The sequence below is a fragment of the Leopardus geoffroyi genome, chromosome C2 (genome assembly GCF_018350155.1).
Source record: "Leopardus geoffroyi isolate Oge1 chromosome C2, O.geoffroyi_Oge1_pat1.0, whole genome shotgun sequence".
Lineage (NCBI taxonomy): Eukaryota > Metazoa > Chordata > Mammalia > Carnivora > Felidae > Leopardus > Leopardus geoffroyi.
In genome coordinates, this window is record NC_059333.1 from 27754556 (window position 1) to 27768555 (window position 14000).

General features: G+C 36.0%; 1 protein-coding gene across 6 annotated transcripts in view; it reads right to left on the bottom strand.

Annotated features, from left to right (window-relative positions):
* The window catches only part of USP25 (ubiquitin specific peptidase 25), a 148924-nt gene that overhangs the window by 67636 nt on the left and 67288 nt on the right, over positions 1–14000 (bottom strand). For all 6 annotated transcript variants that reach the window (XM_045501613.1, XM_045501610.1, XM_045501611.1 and 3 more), the window contains 2 exons: positions 8853–8990; positions 5407–5483 (listed from right to left, as the gene is read on the bottom strand). In XM_045501613.1, the coding sequence (XP_045357569.1) occupies positions 5407–5483; positions 8853–8990 (215 nt within the window). The remainder of the gene's footprint in view (positions 1–5406; positions 5484–8852; positions 8991–14000) is intronic.

Below are 14000 nucleotides of genomic sequence, written 5' to 3' on the forward strand. Positions count from 1 at the left end.
AAAAGATTTCTGGCTCTCTAGTTTCAGGTACATGGTTAAGATATACTTTCCCACTCACATTTTATTTACATTAAAAAAAATTAATGTTTATTTATTTTGAGAGAGAAAGAGAGAAGAGAGAGCACACAGAGAGAGTATCCCAAGCAGGTTCCTCACTGTCAGCTCAGAGTCCAATGGGGGGCTCTCGATCTCAAGAGTTGTGAGATCACGACCTGAGCCATGAGAGTCAGATGCCTAACCAACTGAGCCACCCAGACACCCCCATTTAAAAAACTTTTGATTAGGGTAAGATACACATAACATAAAATTTACCATCTAACCATTTTTAAGTGTTTAGTCGGTAATGTTAAGTATATTCACATTGTTGTGCAACCAATCTCCGGGAGTCTTCTCATCTTGCAAAACTGAAACACAACACTCCCTGAACAACTCCACACTTTTCCCTCCCTCCCAGGCCCTGGCAACCACCATTCTTACTTTGCTCCTATGAGTTTTACAACTCTTGACACGTCACATAAGTGGCATATGGTGTCTATCTTTTGTGACTGGCTTATTTCACTAAGCATCCATGTTGCAGCATGTGTCAGGATTTCCTTCTTTATTAAGGATATTCCACTGTATGTATACCACATTTTATTTATCTATTCATTTATCTATTTATCTATTCATCATTCATCTATTATATTATCTATTCATTTGGGTAGTTTCCACCATTTGGCTATTGTGAATAATGCTGCTATGAACATGGGTGTACAAATATGTCTTTAAGACCCAGCAGTAGAATTGTTGAATCGTATAATCTTTATGAGGCATAAGTGACAAAATCTAAAGCATGCAACGTGAAGATTTGATATATGTATACATTGTGAAGGTATTCCTTCCATCAAATAGTAATTCTATTTTTAATCTTTTGAGGAAGCACAATGATGTTTCCCAAGCAACTGCACCATTTCACATTCCCAATAACAGTGCACAAGGGTTCCAATTCTTTTCACATCCATGCCAATAGTTGTTATTTTCTGGGGGTTTTGATGGTAGCTATCCTAATGGGTGTAAAGCGTTCTCACTCACTTTGAACTCAAGTGGACGACATGACTTGCTCTGCCCAACAAAGCGTGAGCAGAAGTGATGTGTGGCAGAAACTTTGAGAGCCCATGTACTTTCACTGCTGTGGTGATCCCAGAAGAGGTAATGAGGCAAAGCCTCTGTCACCCCTGGGCTTGAGCGAAAGAATGGGCACAGCCCCATGCTCACACCCAATGGACACATCTAACAATATAAGACTGTAAACTGTTGGGGTTGTTGTCACTGGACTATCTGGTAGTATAATTATCTGATAACAGGTAGTATAATTACCTCTATTGTACTAATAAAGCTATAAAGCAAGTTAAGTCACTTGCCCAAATTCCCAAAATTAGTAAGTGCTCAAGCTGTGAAGTGGACTCAAATCTGACACCGAAATCAATGTATCCTCTCCCACTACCTATATTTAGTCTTTGGGCATTTTAACTCTATAGGAAAAATTTACTTCATACCTTATGTATTTTACACTGTGAGAATAAAAAGGACTTAAGACTGATATGGGAAACAGGAATAATCCAAAGACTGTCTCTCTTGACGTAAAAATCTATGAATCTTTAGATGTGAATATTAGCGGGAATCTCCTTCCCGTGGCCTCTTGTTTTTATGTAGGAAATCAACATTCCTGACTTTTCTCCTTATGGTCACACACGTACTCCATAAGCAATAACTTCCCAGGTTGGTGACTTGCCAGAAGAAACTGGATGTTGAGCAGCTCTCCCAATTCTGAATGTACTTTCTAAATCTCTTTTCAAATCATCCTGCCTGAATTTTGTCCTACTCTCCACTAATCTGTGGTGAACACTGACCTTCTCTAAGGAGTCAGGAAGGAATCTTCTAAAAATTGTTTACCTTGTCCTTTCCAACCTCTCAGAGGTCCTATTCTTTGCCCGGCATTTATTTTTTTTTAATTTTTTTTTAACATTTATTCATTTTTGAGTGGGGAAGGGGCAGAGAGAGAGGGAGAGACAGAATCTGATGCAGGCTCCAGGCTCTGAGATGTCAGCACAGAGCCTAATGTGGGGCTCAAACTCACGAACCGCGAGATCATGACCTGAGATGAAGTTGGACGTGTAGCCAACTGAGCTACCCAGGCGCCCCTCTTTGCCCTGCATTTAAACTATGAATCTCAGGGGCCCAGACTGGTTATACCAACAGAAAAGTAAGGAACGCAAGTGAAGACCAATTAAAAAGACACGAGATTCCTATAATAAAAATGAGAGAGACCCACCACTTGCATGAAAGCAGTAGTATAGACAGACTGACACAAATAACAAAGGCCAAAAGAAATCACTACAGAAAATTTGTATCAGGGACATCTTATCTTTGGGAATTAGGCTGGAACAGGAATTCAAAGGCCTAGGATAGCTAACAGAGTCACAGCTTCCCAATCTTTTTAACACCTTTGGTACATATATAATATATTCAGAGAACTCTGAGGTAAAAAGACATATTTTCTCATGGTCACAGAAATAGGATCAGTATCTCCACATACCCATAACTGGCTAGCCATGCCACACCAACTGGGAAGCTCTGTTTTAATAGGGAGAGGCATTCAAAAATAGTTTTAGCTCCACAAACAGTTAAGAGCAGATAGAAAATTATGGGGAAATGAACATGGAGAACATATTTCAAATAAAAGTTAAGATTTCAGGTGAATTGGAATCGAAAAGTTCTAGCTTCTTTTAAAACAGTTTTAGAAAAAGGGGAAATAATCTGTTAGTTACTAGGTCAGAAAAGGTGACTAGAACCGAAAGAAAATTAACATATAAATAAATAATAAACAAGATCTCCAAAATCAAGATAAAATGCCCCCCCCACCTCAGAAGGAATAAGGATTTAGGCACCCTTCTATGGAGACAGGTAAAAAGCAATTGGGGATGATATACTAAAGATAGGATAAACTAAATGAAGTACTTTTAGAAAATCTGGATAGGTTTGAGAGGAGGAACTAGGGATTTCAGGGTAAAATTCAAAGAATTACTGACAGAACTTCAGAGACTCCGTTGTCACAGACTGAGGATACAGATACTATTCACACTCTCAGGAAACATGCCCAGTGAATTTTTGGTATTAGAACTCTAAGGAAAGATACAAGGGACATGAGCTGTACAAGACAGAAACCAGGGTGGACAACTCTCATGGATCAGGGTCTGCTAACTCTCATTATGAGGCACCTATCAAGACAATATCAAAGGAATAAATTAGAAAAAAACAAATGTAAAGGCCAGAAAACAAACCCAAAGAATAGGAAAAAAAAAGACACTCATCCAACGAACAGGGCTGGCTCTGCATGACATACAGGCTAAGAAGCAGGTTAAACTGTTAAAAATTCAGCCAAATCATCCTAAAAGAAGAATAAAATACACAACTATGTGAACTTTAGAGGCATATGCCACCCAGAAAAAAGATGCAGCAGAAAGAAATATACACAAGGTGTTGAACATTCAAAAGCTGAGGAAAGAGTGTAAGATGCTGGGACTCAGGTTTCAGATGCATCAACAGCAGATTCATTTCAGGTATCTGATGGGGAGATTTTCCAGATGAAACTAACATGAAGAGAGAAACTAACAAGAAGAGAAGAAAGAAACTAACCTAAGGGGCAGGTTTCAGAAGCCTAAGCAATTCCATACCAAACGGCCATGGGCACCACCACTGTGGCACAAAAGTAAGTCATGCAATATACCACTTGGAGCCTTAGGAACTGAAGCTCGTAAGGAAAATGCAACTAAAACTTTGGGTGGATAGGAAAGAGGAGAACCTGAGGACCAGAGCTGTCACCATCATAAACTTCTAAACATGCCAAGAAGGAAGGAGCTTTCAATTGCCCCATTCTGAGTAAAATTTACCAAAATTAGAATTTTTTTTCTTCAAATACTATATGGGCTTAGCACCATAATTTATCTCTTCAGAGATTTCTCCCACCTCTATTTATGTTCACAACACATTGCCGTCTGCAAGCAAGTGGCCCCTCTGCAAGCAGGCATCCTGGCAGAATTAAAACCAATGATTTCCTGTTTACAACATATCCTAAATTTCTGCTACTGCCTTTGGCAACGACTTGGGTCTGGATTGCACAAAGTTTCGAGAATATTATATAGTTGAACTGAGAGCTAAAGGGTTGAAGTTTAGCTTTTGTTTCAAAATTTCAAAGGTAAGAGACCGTTCAGTGTTAAACATGTGTGTTGTAATAACCCTCTGAAAGCTAAAATTCAAGCATATGAAAGTGAACATCTGAAGGACTGAAGGATCTATACACACCCGAGTGAGAGAGCGCAGGCTACAGCTGCAGAACTCCAGTGCTATTCAGGCACAGAAATAACATGTATGTAGCATTAGGCTGAACAAACTTAGGAACTCGGAAGTGACTTTTATTTTTTGTTAGACTCCAACCACAAAGGCAAAAATAAAATCGGATTTTTAAGTATAAAATTTCTGTGGACTTGACTTTACATTCAAAGACCAAGGGAATATAATATGGGAAATTATTTTTCTCCTGGGAATGAAGGATGAAAGGGGGAAGTCTCTATTAAAGATTAGGGGCATTTCTTATTGGCTAACATTGTAGAAGTAGAAATTTTTTACTTTAATTTAGTTGTATTGCAGACCTGTAAAATGACTTTTACTGAACAGTGAAGCTGGTCATAATTTAAAAATAAGAAAAAAAGAGAAGGGAGACAATTTTCTGCCCTGGAGTTCCGTCTTCTAGGTGTTAATTTATGTACTTCATCTTGTAGGATCACATCAGAACATGTGCTGGCAAATCCTAAATGGTCCACCCATGTTTCATGAAGACACACAAAGGAACCAGTGGTTGGTATTAAGAGAGGGGCCTCACCGGAATGGGAGTAGGACCGTGCTGAAAGTGTGTAGATTTCTTAAACAACCAAAATCTTAATGGTTCAACCTGATGGGCAGAAAATAAAAAGCTAGAGAATGTCGAAGAGGAACTTCATATCCTTGTCCTTGTGATTCCATGTAACAGGATTCCATTGGAAATAACACTCTTGGGATCTCTTCTCACCACTAACCCATTCCTCCTCATGAAAACAGACTGTCAAATCCAAAGAAAACAACTGGGCATGTGGGATCAGCCTCTCAGAGGTTGCTTTTTAGATATTTCTGGCTGGATTCTAATCTTACAATAGAAATCTAAAACTACCCAGCATTTTGGCCAAAAATTTCAAACAACTTGACAATATTTTGGGTACCCACATATTTATCTCAGCTTCCTATTTATCCATAAACACTGATACATAAAAGGAAAAAATGAGCATTATTTATCAATCTCCTAAAACCCCATCATTAAATGTTATGGTAACTTACGTCTCTTCTTCAGCTTTCATTTGGAAGGCATCTTCTAACCAATCTAATAATTTGTGTGTAAACTCACTCACATCTTGCTGTGGAAAGAAAACAAGGTCTTATTAAGCCTACTCATAAAAATACTAAATATTGCAATATAAAACTTACAGCCCGTCATATCAAATATAAAATTACTGACTTCTCCCAAAAGTATTATATGAAATGTTTCACATCAAATACAAGAAATATTTATAATCTAACCAGAGAATAAAACTAGGACCTGAGAATCAGCATTATAATGATAAATTATAGTGATTAGGTTATAATAGGGGAAAAAATATACACATGTGTTATATGTTAAATATATGTATTATACACATACACACACACACACATAAATTCTAATTTGCAAATCAGATTTTTAAAAACAATTATCACCCCAAAAAAGAGTTCTCTAATGAATGTTTATAAAATGAAGGACCCACATTAACAGAGTTCTTTATTATATAAAGAATTGTTACTGGCTTCTCTCTTAGAATGAAGATGTGATTTTTGACAATTCATTTTCTTAATTCAACTTTACACACAACTTTTTAAGCCATGTGCACTTTTACTAAGATATGTTACCTTGGACAGGTTTAGTTTAATCAGTCACCAACTCCCAGTATCAAGTCCACCATCTCATAAACTCTAAAATTCTCCGTTCAGAACTAGCACAAACCTCACCTGTTGCCATCCCTTCTTTCAGTCCTAGTTCCCTTAACATGGAAAAACAGGAATAGACAGTGGCAGTTTTACTCATGAACTACCATAATCCTTTCAATAATGTGAGGTAGAACATAGAAAATAGGTTCATCTAGAACCCAGGGAGAAAAAATAAACCAATCCAACTAAGTCTGCTCTGCCAAAGACAGATGAATCAATGTAAGCAATCTGCCTTTATCAAAAGAGCCCCAAGTATTAAACAAATTTACTATTACATATATTTCCTGCTAGAAGTTTTCTGAAGAGCATCTGGGTCTATCCATTCACCTTTAGAATGCTGAAACTAGGATCTAAGAAGCTTAAGTGAATTGTTCCAAAGCCATATAGTTAGAGACGACTAAACTCAGCACAAAAATCCAGTTATAAACATCCAAACGAACTGGAGTGGGTTAAATGGTGGCCCACCAATATGTATGTCCACCTGGAACCTCAGAATGGAATCTCATTTAGAATATGGGTGTTTGCAGATATAATTAAGGTAAATCTCTACATGAGATCATCCTTGATTAGGGTGGGCCCTAAATCCAATGGATAGGTATTCTTACAAGAAACAAAGAAGCACACTCAAAGACACACAGGGGAAAAGGCCATGTAACAGAGACAGGAGCTATGCCACGAAAAGCCAAGGAATACCACAAGCCACCAGCAGATGGTTAGGGCAAGAAGAAGTCTCCCTTAGGGTCATGGGAGGGACCACAGCCCTGCCACCACCTCTACTTTAGACTTCTGGCCTCTGGAACTGTGAGAGAATAGTTTTCAGTTGCTTTGAAGTCACTGGTTTATGGTAATTTGTTACAGCTGCCCCACAAGCTAATAGAACACCTTAAACACAACTTTCCATAACTTTAAAATTCTGTAATTTACTTATCTTGCAAGGTTAAATCTAACAAGAAACACACGTTTCCTACTTATCACAATACTATTCAGAATAAATCAATCCCTTTTTAAGCAGTTGATCTAAAATCAACATTTACAAAAGAATTCTGCCTGCTTTCATCAAGAGAAGATGAGGCCTTTCCCACAACATTTTAATTTTAAACTGTAACAATTATAGGTATAATTAAAATTGACAGTACTATATACCAAAGGGTATCCCACAAGACTCTTGCATATTTCAAAACATGATATATTTAAGAAGACTATCAAATATAAGTATGAATTCACGTCCTAAACAAGTAATGATGTTTACTTCACTCGTGGATTTATTCCACTCTGTCACTAACGTGTGTTTCAGATTCAAGCGTCTGCGAGAAGAGAATCAAACCTGTATCAACCTGAATATAACGTGCAACTACTCTAAAAGATCTCCAGAGAAAAAGAACTAACAACGAGAAAACTAGTTAGTCTACACTGCAGCCTAAAGCAATGGCATCCACATCGTGGCAGTCAAGAGTCTGTAACAGCCTAACAACAGCTAGTTGTCACCCTGTCCACTCTAACAAAACTAAAAAGTCTACAGTGTACATATAAGCCTCCCAATAAGTTTGTGCAGCCTCATTCTTAAATACGAAAAGATACCCAAAGATTACTATTCATAGTAACCAAGAAAAAGACATAGAAAAAGCAATTCCATAAGAAACAATAAGTCAGGAAATAGAAGTGACTTTTTAAATTTAATTTTATGCCCAAAGCTATTAGAGAATATAATGCACATACTAAATAAACAGTGCTACAAAAAAAAAAAAAAAAAGACGTAGAACCAGGAGCACTCTAAAATGGGGTTTGAGATCGTTTTTAAGAATATTTGACTATGTTAAGTGTTATTATAACAGATAAGAGTAAGACATTAAACCTAAACAGCACTGGAACTTTGTTAGAAATTTTTTTTAAAAACCAAACCAACCAAAAATAAGTAAGAGCAAATCCTAATGTGAGCACCTTTCTCATTGATGTATCTTTGCCATAAAAGGTGTCTTTAAAAAAAAAACAACAAAAACAAACAAACAAAAAAAACATGGGGAAGACAGTGGCAGAATTACACATCTTTTCAGAACCTTCTCCAAACACTGTTTCTACATATCCACGTAACAGATACAGCCCAGTCCGCTGCAAGTGCGGTGGCTTTAGGAATCTCTCCTGAAACGTTTCATCTGCTTCACTGCCATCTCCTCCATCACTGCTGCTACTACACTGCTATTTTCTTTGCTTTTCTTATTTTCCTTCTTTTTTAATTTCTGACTTCTCAAATTGTATGTGAAACTCCCAATTATCTTTAAGAAATAGATTTTGAAAACCACAAAATAGCACTATACAAAGATTGAAAACCAGAAGCAGCAATAACGAAGTTAATGCAGTTCAGAAACCTTTTCTGAGTAATTAAAGAAACTACTCCCTGTCAACAAAAACAGACATATCAAAAGCATTTATACTCTACTAGCATTGGACTATCACACATTCATGAAGATTTATATATACACATTTGTGAACACTCTTAATTTTACCCGTTTTCACTTATTAATTTCAATCATAATATAAATCACAGCTTCATTTAAGACTTTTCAAGATCACCGTTATTTTTTTAATGCAAAAGTAAACCTTCCAAATAAGCAATGTTTCAAATGACTACAACTTATTTTTAATAAAGATGAATAACAACATCGTCAATTGTCATGTATCTTTGAAAAAACTAAGGAACAATCAGATTAAATAAAATACGATCGGTAATATATAAGTACAAAAAAAAAAAAAAAAAAAAAAACTACCTGCTGAGAGTCATTTGATTTGAAAGCATCCTTAAGAATTTCAACTGCTCTTGATGGATCTACATATTTCCTTTTAGTACCAACAAGAAGTGCAAATAGATACCTCAGCTCACGCATAAAAGGCAAATTCCGATGCTCCTATTGGGGGGAAAAATCTTAAGTGAAGATTAATCTTTATTGGTAAACAGATATTCATTTTAAAATGCAAAAACTTAACTAATATTGATTAGGGAGGAGTCCAGCACTCCTTACATCGTAATTAAAGAACACTGTTGTGATCTAGGAGATTCAACAGAGTAGAGCACAAAAACAGCAGAGGACCTACGCTTAGCTCACAATTTTAGCACAAATGCTACATTTTTATAGCTAATCATGTTATTACCCAGCCAAGAATATCCTCCTCATTCAAGCCTATTTATTATAATTCTTTCCATTCAGCAAAGCCCAGCTGCTGTGGGCAGCAATAACAACAGCCGATATTCAATGAGTGCTAACTTCGTGCCAGGCACTATTTAAGTACTTTTCCTCAATAAGCCCATTTAAACAAAGATCCCTCCTCTTCCATGAAGCCTTCCCAGACCCCTTCAAGTCAATAATTCCTTCAAACTCCACATCTACTAAAATGAATGTCTTTCACTCAGCAATGAATCACCAACTGGGAGTGTCCTGTGATGATCCTAATAATCAGACAATATGAGTCTAATAAGTAATTAGAGTAGTTCCTAATATTAGACTAATGTATCATGCTTCTAGTGTTCCTTTGAAATCGTAACTTTTGTGTCTCAATAGACTGTATGCTTCTCAAAAACAAGAACTTCTAAATTTCTTCCACAACTTTCTACTACACAAAGCAGGTATTCAATTCTTTAAATTTGGTAAAAAACCAAAAACAACCAGAAAAAAACAAAAACAACCCAATATTATCAATTATGAACAACTTAATTTTTTTTTAATTTTTTTTAATGTTTATTTATTTTTGAGACAGAGAGAGACAGAGCATGAATGGGGGAGGGGCAGAGAGAGAGGGAGACACAGAATCGGAAGCAGGCTCCAGGCTCTGAGCCATCAGCCCAAAGCCTGACTCGGAACTCGAACTCAGGAACCATGAGATCGTGACCTGAGCTGAAGTCGGACGCTCAACTGACTGAGCCACCCAGGTGCCCTGAACAACTTACTTTAAAACAAGAAGGAAATGTTTTTAAAGAATGGAATTCACATATCTCAGTTAAATAAATATGGTAACAAATCAAACAAGCAGTTCTTATTATATAGTTAGCTCTTGCAATAACAATTTCAACACGTAAAGGTTATCTATTTGATTGAAATATGAGAAAAATCTTCCAAATGTATATAATTGGTGTTCTCAACATTATAAACTGTAGGGATGTGTGTGTATATGTATAGTGCTGTCCAGAATGATATAATCAATGTAGAAATAGTTGTTCCTAGAATGCATTTTAAAAAGGAGTCCTAAGAAACAAGTGTAAAGGAATAAAACATTTGGCTCCAAATGCTTGTCATTTGATCCAAAAACAATACACCATTACAGCAATCACAAAGTGCATTGTCTGAATGAAAGTGCTAAGTTATAGAAAACATGTATTTTATGTAAGTATAATAAAATCCATCATCGATGATAAAGGGTAAATGTAAAAGTTTTAAATGAAAGAAAACTAACCTATAATTTTTCTGTTGTACTTCCTACTCCCCCTCAAATGCCTTATATAGAGAGGTTTTAAAAGTATAAATACAATTTTAATCCACAAAATAATTTCCAAAATACCCTTAATTTTCTGAGCTCAATTTCTTTCTTTTATGACCAAATCTAAGTTAGCACAGTTTTTTGAGACATTCCTTGCTAAGAACAAGGATGAAATAAATGGGCTTTTGAAAATTTAGTGTATTTCTGCTGAGAAGCATATTGGAAAAGTAAAATAATTTATTTAAACATTTTTGTTCTCAGCTAATTTCCATGGCTAGAAAATCTTTTTGCATTTCAAAAGGCAAAATTGTAAATGATGTTAAATGCAGCTACTACATTTGGCTAAATTATGAAAATATCACCACATGCAGAAACTATCCAAACTATTCTTACTCTTAAAAAAAAGACTTATCAAAGTATAACTGATGTACAATATACTGTACATTATAAAGCACATATTTCCTGAGCTTCAGACATGTATACATCCATGAAAGCATCACCATAGACAAGACAATGTACCTATCCATCACTCCCACAAGTTTCTTCAAACTTTACTCCCTTTTCCTGATCATCCCAGGGCAACCATGGTCACTTTGTATTTCCTAGAAATTTACACAAATCAGATCATACTCTATGTACTCATTTTAGTCTGGTTTCTTACAACAGAAGTGATTATTTTGAGTTTCATCCCCAAGACTGTGTGTGTTAACGATCCATTCTGTCTTAACGCTCAGTAGTATTCTAATTGTCTGAATATCCCACACTTCTTTATCTAGTGACCTATTCCAGCTATTGTGGCTATTACCATACATGTCTTTGTGTGGACATATGTTTTAATTTCTCTTGAGTAAAAACTTGGAGAGAGCTTAGGTTGTATGTAGATTTATTTTTTCAAGAAACAACCAAACTGCTTTTGCAGAAGCGTTATACATGTTATATTCCCACTGACAGCTTAATAAGAGTTCTAGATCCATTTTCTACATCATTTGGATATGGGTTATATTTTTAACTAGTTCTTCCAGTGGATACAAAATGGCACCTCTAGTTTTAATTTCCATTTTCCTATGAAATAATATCAAGCACCTTTTCATGTAGTTATTTGTCTGTAGATCCTCTTTGGTGAAGTGTCTGTCCAAATATTTTTCCCAGAACAGTAATAGCTTATCTTATTATTGACTTATGCAAGTTCTGTATATATTCTAGATACAATTCCTTTATCTGATAATGTGTTTTGCTAAGTGTGCACTTTATAGTATACAGTATATTGTACATCAGTTACACCTTAATAAGTCTTTTTTAAAAAAAGACTAAGAATAGTTTGGATAGTTTCTGCATGTGGTGATATTTTCATAATTTAGCCAAATGTAGTAGCTGCATTTAACATCATTTACAATTTCACCTTTTGAAATTCAGAAAGATTTTCTAGCCACAGAAATTGGCTGAGAGCAATTTGCTCCCAGTTGTGGCTTAACTTTTCATTTTGTATAAATTTTTCAGGTAAGTTTTTAATTTTGATGAAGTCCAATTAATCATTTTTTTATGATTTGTGTCCTTGTTTTCTCCCACTTAAGAAATCTTTTCTTAACCTAAGACATTAAAATTTTCTCTAATGTTTTCATCAAGAGTTTTTAGTTTGTTTTCTTTTAGGTCTATAATCCATTATCAGTTTTTTTCATATATTTGAAAAAGATATGTTCTGTAAGGGCTGAGGGTTATCTTTTTGTCTACGATACCATTAGTTTAGAAGATTTTCCTTTGTCTACTGAATTGTTTTGTCAATTCTCATTAAAATCAACTCACTCTATATGTGTGTGTCTATTTCTGGATTCTATTCTGTTCCATTGATCTGTATGACTAGACTATCTTTTCACCAAAAATAATGCATTAGAGTCGATTCTTCCAACATTGTCTTTCTTTTTAAAACTACTATGGCTATTCTAGTAGTCCGATTTTCCATACAAATGTAATATCAATTTGTCAATTCCTATGAAAAAGCCTGCTGGGATTATGATCGGGATTGCACTGAATCTATAGATTAAACTGGGGATAATTGATATCATAACAATCAATATTGAATCCTCTCATCCTTAAACATATCTATCTCTTTAATTTCTCTCAGCAAAATTTTGTGGTTTTCTACAAGTATCTTTTGTCCACTTTACCCCTAATAGTCCACATTTTATGCTACTGTATATATGTATTTTTTAATTTAAATTTCCCACTGTATTTACAAATACAACTGATTTTTTTTAAGTTTATTTTGAGGGGCGCCTGGGTGGCTCAGTTGATTAAGCGTCCAACTTCGGCTCAGGTCATGATTTCAGAGTTCATGAGTTCGAGCCCTATATCAGGCTCTGTGCTGACAGCTGGAAGCCTGGAGTTTGCTTCTGATTCTGTGTCTCCTTCCTATTCTGCCCCTCCCCTGCTCACACTCTGTCTCTCTCTCTCTCTCTCTCTCTCTCTCTCTCAAAAATAAACATTAAAAAAAAAAATTAAAGTTTCTTTTGAGAGAGAGAGAAAGAAGAAGAGGGGGAGGAGGAGAGAGACGGGTGACAGAACCCCAGAAGGCTCTGGGCTGTCAGTGCAGAGCCCAACACAGAACTCGAACTCATGAACCATGAGATCATGACCTGAGCTGAAGTCAACAGCCCAACACTTAACTGACTGAGCCACCCAGGTGCCCCTAGAAATAAAATTGATTTTTGTATGTTTGCCTCATATCAGGTAACCTTGCTGAGTTCATTCCTTGGTTCTACCATCTTTTATTTATTTTTGTACAGTACTTAGAATTTTCTACATAGACAACCAAGCATATACACAAAGACACCTTTATTTCTTCCCTTCTAATCTTCATGTTTATTTCCTTTTCCTGCTTTACAGCACTGGTTAAGAACTCCAGTCTACTGTTTAACAGAAGTGGTGAGGACAGATATCCTTGCTTGCTCCTGATTTTGGGGGCAAAGCATTCAGTCTTTCACCTAAGTATTATATTAGTCGTAGGCTTTTCATAAATGATTTTTATCAAGATAAAAAAGCTTCTTCCAGTTTCTAGTTTCTGAGAGATTTTAGGTACATCAGCTTTTGTCAAATTCTTTATCTACTAAGGTGATTATATGGTTTTCTTCTTTAGTCTGTTACCATGGTGAATTAGACTGATTTTTGAACACTAAACCAACCTTGCAGTCTACATAAACTCCAGTTGCTGAGGTAGTATCCTTTATGGATGTTTCAAGAGTTATTTGCCACATATCTGCTACAACATTTTGCTTTTATGTTCATGAAGAATATTGGTCATTAGTTTCCTTTTCTTGAAATATCTTTTCCTAAGGGTGCTTGGATGACTCAGTCGGTTGAGCAGCGCACCTGGATTTCAGCCAGGTCACCATCTTGCAGTTCCTAGGATGGAGCCCTGTGTCAGGCTCGGTGTTGACAGCACACAGCCTGCT